Here is a 12,500-nt window from a genome sequence, read left to right as displayed (position 1 = left end):
ATATATATATATATATATATATATATATATATATATATATATATATATATATATATATTGTATATATAATACCCCAAACATATTTGGGTATTTATTCCATTCCCTGAAGAAGGAAACGGAAGTTTCCGAAAAGCTTGAGAGTGGTGCAATTCTCACCAATAAATTTGTAATATCTTTCTTTTTAGTGGCCTTTTATTATTATTATTATTATTATTATTATTATTATTATTATTATTATTATTATTATTATTATCATTGTGTTTTTTATGAACATTTTGCATTAAAGTGCTACAAGGTCCCCTGTTTAATTGACCCAAGCAATTAGAACATGGATTTTACCAATGTAAATATAATCATTTTAAACAAAGGTAAGATATCAGTTCACTGCCTGCTGATTTCCGATCGTGTTACCACATTTTTAGAGAATCACATCCTAATAGACGACGTATGTTATGTGTGTAAATTCCGAGAAACTGTAAAAGCGGTAGTGACTGTTCATGCAATTCGGTAAAGTTCACATCTGCGTTGATTTGAAAAGAATGTCGTAGATTGATTTGAAATGATTTTTTGAAAAATTTTGAAATTGTAGGAAATTAAAAGTCCCTGAGATAACAAATGGCGAATATTGCAAAGAATTTTTATATAGTTTCTAGTTGTCGTGTTCAGGAACATTGGCTTTGCAACGATTAAAATACACTATGAAATCGAATTTAAAGAGAATATTGTGGATATTTAGACAGAAGCTGCTGAGCTCAAAGGGATTCCTAGTTTGTGTTTCTGCATATTGCTATGAATTTAGCCAAGCCTTTACTTACCTGTGACATGGGAAATGCCAGTGGCACCTTTTACAGTCTTAATTCTTCGATACTGTGGCTGGCACTCGCCTCCCCACCATCACATGTGACTACGTGTTCGGCAACATTGTAGCATTGTCATGAAGCATAAAAAACCGGGAAACTCCCAGCACCTTGCCGTTATTACAGTAATAACATTAAGCATTCGTTTTCCTTGGTATTATACATTTGTTTAATTTAGGTTTATTTCAAAGACATAGAGCATTTTCCTCTACTTTATATATAGGTGTGTGTATAAATATATACAAGAGCATTTTCCTCTACTTTATATATAGGTGTGTGTATAAATATATATGTATATATATACATATACATGTATATCATACGTAATCCAAATGTTTCATCGGGTTATTTAATCTTCCCCCTGAATTCTTTTGTTACGCTACTTGATGTTGTCAGTTAGCCGATCGGTCTTATGTTAGCCCCATTGCCAAGGATATGCTGGAATCTGTTGATAAGTCAGGCATATTTTTTTTATTTTACTTTCTGCATACATTGATTGTGTGGGCTTCGTTGTTGATGGAATGTGCATACAAAATCCTAAAGGTTTCCATTAGTAATAAAGTATATGAGAGAGAGAGAGAGAGAGAGAGAGAGAGAGAGAGAGAGAGAGAGAGAGAGAGAGAGAGCAGTTCTTCAAATAAACTTTAATACTCTTATTTCCTCCTTTACATGATTTATGCATCACTACCCAGGAGAAAATTCTTTAAAATCGGGTTTCCTTCTCACAGCATGGTGGAATAAATGTATTTTCCACTTCCCATTCCATCGCACGCTAGTTACAAAGCGAAGAGTGCGGGGCCTCTCATTTCCACATAGATACAGTGTCTCTTGACCCGGGGGTCAAACAGATAAAACAAGTGTTTTCAAGTTGACCTGAGAGCACTTGTGGTGCAGATGTCATTCGTTATTTAGACAAACGAAAAGAAGTAAAGGTTCACACACTGTCTCTAACAGAGTAGCGGAATGATATTGATTGTAAATTGCCGAAAACCTTGACGTCACGGTTGCAGAGGTCATCGGGAATGAAAACTGATTGGCAGTGTAGTCGTAAGACCTCCAACACTTGTACAAAAGCGATGCCCTCTCTCTCTCTCTCTCTCTCTCTCTCTCTCTCTCTCTCTCTCTCTCTCTCTCTCTCTCTCTCTCTCACACGAAAGCTGAATATTATATCATACTGGTAATTTAAATCAGAATAACTAGTATCACCGGAGTGTGGATTATTGTAACGATCATTAATCAAGTATGCACTGATGAATATATAGATGTACAGACTTAACTATAAACATGGCGTCCTAAATATATATTGATTGATATATGATAAATATGAGAATTTGGTCATGGAATTCGTACGTTAGTCATCAATGAACCATGTGTTATTTTCTTGTCTGACGTTGCTGACTTGAATCTGGAAACTAAAGTGTTTAGAAAAAAACAAAAAAAAATTAAATAAATGAAAACCCAGATACACTAAAGAGCGGCATGAGCCTCTTATCAAGTTTTTGTTACAAGTAGTCAAAGAGTTTTCTTTACTCAAAAATTCTTAAATCGCTAAGTCATTCTTGCAATGTTATTTTCGCAACCGATTTGTGTTTTTTAATCTCAGACATTGTCTACTATAAATTACTTCAACTTGCTTTTACAATTTTTGCGACCATTGTTATAATCTTTTTTTTTTTTTTCATCAGTCAATATCACTTTGACGTGTTATCTCTTCCCTTTCTTCACAGTATCGATTCCAGTATCCCCTCGTTCCGTTCCCTTGTTTAATTTGGGAAAGTGTCAGAAAGAGTGGAACCAAAAATTCTTAGATTCTAAGGTCTGTCATTTAGTGTCGAAGCTTTTAATGGGAGAGGTTTTGTACCAACAAATATGTTCTTCTAACAGAGGAATATGAAATGGTTTAAAAAATGAAAGATTAATAATAACAATTTGATGGCTCACGTAGCATGGACTCGAATGAAGTAACACGCGGGGAAAAGAAACACCTGTATACTTACTGAATTTGGTCCCGCAGAGATTGTGGCATAAAATAGCTTAGTATTTCTGTTTCCGCTTTTCAGCCATGTATTGTTTTGTAAATTGAACGTATCTCCATTATTGTTACGGTGCTGTAATTTATTCTGTTTGATTACCTTGGTTATTATCTAGCATTATGATCTGAAAGTTTTTTCCTTATAAACATATGGTTACACTAATAAAAAGTCAGAAAGCATTCTGCTGAAAGATAAAAAAAAATAACTATAATACCTGATGAAGCTGTTATGTGATATTGTATCTTTCTCTGTGTTCACGATTTGGAAAGCAAATTTTGTATCTTTCTCTGTGTTCACTACCTGGAAAGTGAATTTTCAACAAAGCTGTGTAGTTGTTTAACGCAAAAATAGGCATGCATTAATTAAGGCGAGAAAATGAAGGAAAAAAAGGATAGGCTCTCATCATCTCTTTCTTTCTCTGCTGTCTAAACTACATCTAATAAAGAATATTTATCCAGATTTCACCAAAAGACGTGGTTCCTTTTTCCATCACGACGTCACCATTAGTTGCGGAGTTAAAACCATTGGCATTTAGCATGCCGGTGTAATCGCCACACGCATGAAAGAAGAGATTATTACATGATATTGTTGAACAGCATGGTCGTTTTATCCTGTACAGTTGCTCATGGATGTAAAATGGCTATTAGGAAGATGATCGGTGAGGAGAACACTTTATTGTCATTATCTTATTTCAGGGCTTGTTTATTATGATGTAGGCCGTCACAGCTAAGCGCACCTTCGTTTTATTTTTATTTTATTAAAACTTAAAGCTTGGAAACGTTTTTAGCCAGAAGTTAATTCTCTTTGTTTGTATCGCACACAAGCGCACTTGCATCGCATGTGCACAGTCATCACACGTGTATAACATGGTTCAATGAAAGGCAACTGTTTTCAGGCCTGGGATTAGCTTTGCAGGTGTCACCAAGGCTCATAAATGTTCGCGTCTCCCAACGCATTGTTAGTGGCCTCACTACTTAGGAACGATGTTAAACCTACATAACACAAGAATGACTTAACTTCCAGTGTCATTCTACAGACATGTACATAGCCTCCCTCTTTAGGGTATGAGTATTTGCTTTCTTAAATATACATCAGTATAAGTTAGTGTTTGTAAATATGATTTTTTCAGTAATTGGAATAAAAGATGGCATTTCCTCAGTGCACGAATATTTGCACGTAATGCCCTTCACAGGAAAGAGATGCTCGGTAAAATGAACATTTTTGATGCTGAAGGTGAAACAGTTTGATACGATACGACAAGCGGGTGTCTTTGGCTTTCTTTCGCATTGCTTACCAAGTGTTTGCCCCATTTTCATTTTGTTCGTTAGACTTTTGAGAGACCTTGAATGTGATCATTCACCTCTTGCCATGTCAGTTTATCGTTGCGAAACTATTGAGAAATATGCCGGTGCTCCCGTCTCCGTAAACACGACAGTTCCGGGGTCAAGTGGCTGTTGTGATCAAGTGTCAGGGGTCAAATAGGTTACGTAAACACCTGGTATAACATATCATGTTTGAGCGCTTTGCCAAGCGTGAGATAAGACAGGTGAATAGATCTGATGGCCTTTTGTTCATCCCAGTGAAAACATGATTTGAAAACAGTTGATTTTTTTCTACTCGAATACTTCTGTTTGTGTGTCTATTGAAAGAACCTGTAGAAATTTCATAAATATAGACATAGAATGGAAGTTTATTATTAGGCTGTGGAAAGAAACGTCATTACACAAACTGCAGACGAAACATCCAACCGTTATTAGAAACCAGGAGTTTAACTGTCAGTGTCGGTATTACAGAATGACGTTTAAGGTGTTTCGAAACAACTGCTGGATGTTAAAAGGGGTAAGGAGGGAGTTGCGAGCTGGGACACGGCCTCCCTTTGGTTGGCTGCTCAGATTCCCCTGCTGCTGCTGCAAGGAGCGGATGCGGGAATGCCTTCCTTGCCTTCCTCCTCCCTATAGGACTGGCGGTTTACGGGGTAGCACTTGGAAACGTCTTTGACACACCACGTACCGATTTTAGACTCTTTCTTGATGATGATTTGGTTATATTCTTTTGTGTGTATCTTTGTTTATATGCGGGTTTTTTTGTATTCTTTTTTTTCTGAACCTTGGTTTTTGGTAATTATATCGACATCCATGAATGTTAGAACGGACTTAGTTGGCACAGGAGGTTTTATCTGGTCATTTTTTAGGAATGGAGTATAACCTTTAAGACGAATTTCAGTGGATATCAGGGGAATGACAAGATGAATTCTGGTGTACCTTTCTTCGAGTTTAAATCTGGTAACTTCCTCCCTGCGCAAAAATTGGAGATCATTATATACAGTAGTTACCTTACCATGAATTTTGCTGTGATATAAAAGAAGAGACTGTCATAATTGACTACGGCAGAGCTGACCTTCTGTCCGGAAGGCGAGCCCATGCTGGAATGTTCTCTTGCCTCCTTTCCTCGCCTTCCATCGACTCTTTCCCTTTGCCTCGTTCAGTAAGTTTCCTGACGAAACTCAGCTGCAAGTACACAATGACAACCGATCAAAATAACGTCTCTCGTGTCCTGTTCCGATATGGTATTCTTAGATAAGCGAAGGACTGCCTCTCCTTTCCCATAGGATTAATTCCCCCCTGGTTGCCTCCTCACCAATCCCTTTGCTCTGCAATAAATAATACAAAATAAAGGGGAAAGACGAAAAGGAAAACAATAAAAGACAAATGTGATGGATTAAAAAGTGTGATCGTCGAGGCTGTGTTCAGCTTATCGGGGTTCCGGCATGAACTTGGCCTTGAAGGGATGTGGTGGTTGGGGGTTCCCCTGACCCTCAATCCCCATGGCCCTCTCTCCACTTCATGGAGCCACACCCCCTTGCTCTCGGCCGCTTCCTCCCCGACTTCTTACTTTTCTCCTCTCGGTTTTCTCTTTCGCTTTTTCTCTCTTCTGTTCGCTCTGCAGTTTCCCTGCATCTTGCGAGTTCTTCATGTTAGCCGAGACTTTGGTTGCTGTTGTACCTTAGACTGAATGAATTTCCTTCTCAACTCTTCATTTCTTTCCCTGTCCTCCATCCCCTAACCATCCTTCTTTCTCCCACATTCTCATCCATCCACTTATTACCTACCCCACCTGCTGTTGTAGCCTCCCGCCTCCTTCTATGTTATTGAGGATCCCTTTCACCTTCCTCTCTCCTCTCGCCCTTTGGATTCGCTCTTTCCTCTCCTTCCTGTTGCAGCAGCACTCATTTTCTAAGACGCTGCTGCCTCGGTGGCGCCCTGTGTGTCTGTTTATGTTTGTATATGGAAGTGTGTGTGTGTGTGTGTGTGTGTGTGTGTTGCGTGTACCCTGCGTTTATGAGTATGTAACTGCCGTCATTTCCGTTCGTGCTGTGCACTTGTACGGTTTTTAGGCATCCATTTTCCCTTGTTCTAACGTTTATTCAGAGAGTATTTCCCTTGTTTCTTCAAGTGAGGCAGACTCTCCTACCTCTTGGCTTCTCTCTTTGTCTCCTTGCCTACTTCGGTCAGTTTTTCCCGTAACATTGCATCTTGTGATACAGTTTTTTGTTATTCTATTTTTTCTCTTGCATTGTATTTCCACTCAGCCTTCCCAGTGAACCTCTGCCCACTTATTACCTGTTCTTTGCGTTATCTTTCTAACACCTAGAAGTCGATATTTCATATAATTAGAGAGTTATTGTACCATATATTCTCATTATCCTCATCTTCAATCTACAGAATTCCTCAATCCGAACTAATGCTTTCACCAACGCCGTCTTCGAATCCGTGTCGAAACCGGCGGAGAACAGTTCCCTTTATGGATTTCTTATGGCCCAAGTCGCCTGTCATATCAAACCTATAGATTCAGTTGGGGCATTTAGCCTGTTTCCTACTTTAGTTCGTCCTGATTTCTGTGGCTTTTCCCCGATTCTCTTCCTTTTTCAGATTTTCGTCATTTTTATCTATACGCCTTTTGTTTATTCCTCTTTAGTTATATAGTCCTTTGACTCGTGTTTAAATTATTTCTTATGCTAAGAAGTCCGTAAATTGGTTTTTATTAAGGCTTTAGTGATACGCCTCTAACCCCACGTAAAATTTCAAGCGTTGTTACGCCTTTTCGATTTTTCAAAATACCTACATCCACAGTACTCTGGTTCTTCTTATTTACATCTTATGCAAATCAATCCTAACCTCTTACTCCCCTATTACACACTTTTCCTGTTTCTTCACTAATTGTCGTGTATCTTAGGGCATTCTTACCCTAGTGGTACAAGACTCTCCGTCTAAGTCTTTCTGTACTCAGTGGGTCTTTCCATTTCCTCCAAATTTTGATTCCCTCTCCCCTCATGTTCTGTCCTCTTTCTTGATAGTTTTATATTAGCCTTTCGTTTTCCACATTTATCTTCGCTGCATTAAAGAAAGACGAGAGAAAAACGACGTGTATTTTTAGTGAACAAAATATTCTCAGACCCTTTAATGTATATGATTTAAAGGTATTTTTTTCAACTATATCATTCTAAGAATGTTTTCGTGTTTCACAGGGTTGCTCGAATAATTTAGTAAGTTTACCTTATGTGTACATATGTATGTTTCTGTTAAAGGTTCATGCTGTTTATAAATTTTCCATAAAATATTTGTTTCTCTGTATCTGGCATTAAACTTTCAAAATAACCTTCTAGTAACTAACAAGAGTAATCGTCGTACTAGGAGTAACTTAGAAAAATGGAAATTTAGAAACTTAAAAAAAATGTATATACTGTATTATATTCGTGTTAATTGTAAACACTCTACGGGAATAGAAACCCCTCTTTGTAGTGCTCCTTTTGAAACCTTTATGTGTCGTATCCTCATGTCCTTGCCTCTTGCACGTCACTCTTGCGGGATGTCCACAGTACTTTAATATTGGGAGTTTTAAAGGAAAAATTTTTCAAGTTGCACTACAGTTTCCTCAACGCACTTTCACACCATCGACACTTTCCAAGGGAAGACAGTTGAGAGTAAATCTTGTGACTTTCACTCAAGATCAGTGTTATTTCATACGGTTTTTATCTGTTGTTACTAATTCAAATAGCCGTTGATTTTAGATTCCTAATGAAGAAGAAAGATTAAGAAAAAAAAAGGGGTGTGTAGTAAAAGTGTTTTTAGCCTGGTCCATTTCTTCATTTTTAACCTGCATTGGTAGCAGTTTTTATATCCTCAATGATTCTGCAAGAGAAAATTGTGAAAGTATGTTAGATATCTGTTAAAATCGGCCGTTGAGAGCTGAACAGAAATCCACCGTTAAAAAGATCCTGCAGCGTTGTAGTTCAGCGAGAGAAAATAGTCCCAGGTGAACTTGTTGAACATATATCCTCCGGCAAACCAGGCTCTTCCACTTTGGGGACGCCTAAAAAAAAGAAGAAAAGGAGTTACTAAGTTATATTGTGTGCCAAGCGCTGCAGCTACACCCAGTTGTTACTCGAAGAAAGTAAGAGGGCTTGCTGACTGACCTGAAGATTCCATATTGCCGAGAGGCCCTCCGGCCATATTAGGCAAATGTGCTGCCCTATACTTAGTTCGTCCGTGAACTTGTTTCTCTCTCTCTCTCTCTCTCTCTCTCTCTCAGTTCTCTGTGTCCCTCTCTCTCTCTCTCTCTCTCTCTTCCTTTCTCAGTTCTCTGTGTCCCCCCCCTCTCTCTCTCTCCCCCTGTAGGGGGGTAATGCCGTCATTGCACCTCACGCGCGGTGCACTGTAGGCATTACTTAAGGGTCTTTGCAGCGTCCCTTCGGCCCCTGTCATTCCTTTACTGTACCTCCTTTCATATTCTTACTTCCATCTTTCTTTCCACCCTCTTCTAACAATTGTTTCATAGTGCAGCTGCGAGGTTTTCCTCCTGTTACCCCTTTGTAACCTTTTACTCTTAGTTATCCTTTCAGAGCTGAATGACTCCATAGGTCCCAGCGCTGGGCCTTCGACCTAAATTGGATATCCTAGTCTATTCTCTCTCTCTCTCTCTCTCTCTCTCTCTCTCTCTCTCTCTCTCTCTCTCTCGTGTTTGTTGTGATGATGAAATACGAGTCTTCTGAACTTTTCATTTACCTTTGTTCATAAAAATACCTGATATATATTAATGAGCTAAAATGGTGATCATGCAAAAATGATACAACAAAACTAGGTATAAGTGTGACACAACCAGTCAGCTGAAGGTGTCTTCCCGGACGAAAGAAAAGTGGCCATGGTATGACACCTGTGCAAAAGATCAGAAGCTCAGAGGGTAAAGGAAGGTTCATGTCAATTGGATTTATAACCAAGGAATCACACCATTTGAAGGTCGTTCTTATTCCTGTCTCTCATTCGAAACTGTCCGGGCACATTTTCAAAAAAGGTTTTCGCGAGTAATGCAATTTATGCAGTGTATTTTTCACATTACTTGGTATCATATTACAATAGTCCTTCATTACATATGCATTCATTTATCTGTCTCTTTTGTTAGTGTATGTTCGTTTGTTTGTTTTTCCTTTCTTTTCTTACAGTGCTTGACTTAGCTAATAAGCTTGTTGGTCGCCTCGGTTTTATGTTAATGCAACTTAAAGCAATATATATATATATATATATATATATATATATATATATATATATATATATATATATATATGTATATATATATGTGTGTGTGTGTGTGTGTGTGTATAATCATGAGGCTACAAAAGTCTTTTAATATCCCATTCACGTTGCTTCTGGAATATCCCCGATGGGGAATTATCACCGAAGGGGAATTTTTTAAGTGGTAAATGGATAGTTACCGCCGGGTCTCGATCCCTCAACACAGCACCTTCCAACGACTCCTTCGAAGGTCAGACCATTGAGCCACCAAGAGACCCGGCGGTACCGATCCATTTATCACTTAAACAGTTCCCCTTCGGTGATAATTCCACATCGGGGATATTCCCGAAGTAGCGTGAATTGGATATTAAACGACATTTGTAGCTCCATGACTATATTTAAAGCACGGTGTGATAAAAATTTTATACAGTATATATAATATATATATATATATAAATATATATATATATATATATATTTGTATATGTATATATATTTGTATATATATATATTATATATATATATATATATATATATATATATATATATATATATATATATATATATATATATATATATATATTTGTATGCTCATGTTGGTGGTACTGACGTGTGGGGTAGATGAAGCAACCATGATGGTACAGTGCAAAAAGTACGTTGTAGAAGGATTCGAAACCCACAAAGAATACTTGTAACTGCATTTTCTTCTAGGATGAAAGTGTGAATCGGTTAAGACGAGTTTGTTGCTCAGTACATTTTGTAGTCAGTGGGGAAGGGGTTTAGCGATTACGCAGCATAGTTAGGAATACGGATCAGAGTGTGCTTAGATGACATAGTTATGTTGACGGAAGAGGAGATGTTGATGAGGAGTTTAGACCAGATGTTGGTCCAGAGTTTGCTTGGCTGAGAGAGAGGGTGGCAGAAGCGTCCCCATAGAGGTGATGGATGGAACATTATCTGGATGGAGCGGTTAGATGCTTCTAATGAGGCTGATTTTGAGGTTTCTGAAGTGGCTGCGATTTCGTGATATTGCTTTCTTTCTTTATTCATTTTATTCCATACGGTTCAGCAATATCGTGAGTGCAGTTTGTATACATGTGTGCATAAGCATCTATAGCATTTGGAAATCGTGATGTAAAATCTGAAATCGTATCTTAATGTAACAGGTAATGAAATGAAAGGATAAGTTCCGAATTGCTCTTATGATTGACTTTGAAAACACATCATAAATTTAAACCATGTCCGGAAGCGTAAAATATTTTACGAACTTGGTAAATCCATCTCTCTAATAAAGTTTATGAAACCTAAGCAGTTCCATAAACTTTATGAGTGAGGGAGATGGATTTACTCACTTCAGAAAGTATTTTACGATTCCGGGCAAGGTTTATATTTATGATGTATTTTCAAAGTTTATCAAGAGAGCGACTGGAAGCTTTGAGAATCGAATCCTACGGAATGACCAGAGTGCTTAGAAGCTGCTTTTAGTGTTTATAATTTTTTTCAAGCCTATTTTTATTATCTGGTACATTGTCATTTCTTTGTTTGTTTTTGTTTTCTTGCTATGGTTATAATTTTGACCTTACCCAAATGACTTCAGGCATTACAACCCTCTGCTTGCCAGATAACACTTGTAATTAAGCAAATCAATATGCAGACCATCAGTACAAATCTCCTATTCTATCATCTTCCTTAAACTTCAGTGGAGAACTTCCATTAATATCCGCCTCGTTTTGTTTAGGCGTTACTATGCCACACTGCCCATTATCCGTGATTTTTTTTTTTTTAACCTTAAAGCCTTTCAGTACTCCTCCTGGAATTGTTGTCAATTACTTCTTTAGATTGTCTTTCAGCTGCTGGAACTGTTTAATTTGTATTTAAAATCCATGATTTAATTTTGTTACTTCCCTGTTATTCATTTATGGACAGTTCTTTCTTTGGAAGCGTGCTTATGAGTATCTGACTCGTTGGATCGTTGTCAAAAATGCTTCCCAAACGTGAAAAATCATCAAAAGCAATATTTATCCCACAACTCCACAACCCTTTAGAATTTCCACGTAGACAAATGGAAAGGCAAACTGTAAAAAGGGTATAAAGAGGACGTTACATTTTGACTGATAATGTACAGCCAACCACAGGTGGGATAATTTCTCAACTAGTGAGTGTGTGTGTTTGTGTGTCAGCGCGTGTGCTGTTATAGTTCTATATCATCCATGTGGCGTTGTTAGTCTATGTAAGAGTCGCCTGTTGAGTAGACGTCTCACTATCGCCTTTGACGGCTGTGTTTCAGAGAAAGAAATTCCTCTTATGTGGAGGATTCTCTGGCGCCTTTCTTAGATTACTTTCGCGCTTCAAAAAAAATGCCTTTCATATATCCTCCTTGGCAGGTGAGTATTTTTTTTTTTACCACGATATATTCCTGTTTGTTGACAACGTTAATTGTGTTTTCCGCTTCTTGTCGGCGATGATTAAATAAACATCTCTATTTATTTGATTTATGGCTCGGTTATTGTACTCCGATTTAGGTATTTAGACTATTTTCATATTAAAAGGATGACGTTACTCGCACATGTTTAGTCTGGTCTGTTTGAAACAAGAACAATACACATCTCACTTGCGGTTGGTTGGGTGTTTCTCAGTACTACGAAGTAGAAATAAGACGTGCATACATACGTATGTGTGCGCATGCGTTAAATTTTTTGCGTGTGTGTTCTGATTTTATACTTATGAATATATTTTTTTATCACGAATATCACGATTTATAAGGTAGAATGAGCACAAGAAATGTGTCCGGTGCGCTTTCTGGTTTCCTCTTACGAAGTGTCGGTAGGCAACCATTTTTTTTTTATCTTTCGTCGCTGTAAGAATTAATCGACACTTTTTTTTACGTAATTTATCAGTTTGTCATGCAGAACCCTTCCTCTCATTCCCACCCCCTCTTCCCAACTCCCTAAATGCTTATCTTAACATTTGATTGTTTAATCAGTAGGGAGATAACGACACTAGATAAATCGTTTATTTTTTTTATCAGTTGAGTACGTTTGTGC

At 37.7% G+C, this 12,500-nt stretch overlaps 1 protein-coding gene across 6 annotated transcripts in view; it reads left to right on the top strand.

The window, feature by feature from the left end:
• Window positions 1-12,500, top strand: part of LOC136845831 (steroid hormone receptor ERR2-like) — a 345,697-nt gene that overhangs the window by 266,102 nt on the left and 67,095 nt on the right. The window contains exon 1 of one of the 6 annotated variants that reach the window (XM_067116219.1): window positions 11,700-11,840. The exons of the other annotated variants lie outside the window; for them this stretch is intronic. Coding sequence (XP_066972320.1) covers window positions 11,814-11,840 — 27 coding nt within the window. The 5' untranslated portion in view covers window positions 11,700-11,813. Of the gene's footprint in view, window positions 1-11,699; window positions 11,841-12,500 lie in introns of those variants that run through there. 6 annotated transcript variants of the gene reach the window in all.

The sequence above is a fragment of the Macrobrachium rosenbergii genome, chromosome 14, assembly GCF_040412425.1.
Source record: "Macrobrachium rosenbergii isolate ZJJX-2024 chromosome 14, ASM4041242v1, whole genome shotgun sequence".
Classification (NCBI taxonomy): Eukaryota; Metazoa; Arthropoda; class Malacostraca; order Decapoda; family Palaemonidae; genus Macrobrachium; species Macrobrachium rosenbergii.
This window is presented reverse-complemented; position numbering and strand designations above follow the sequence as displayed.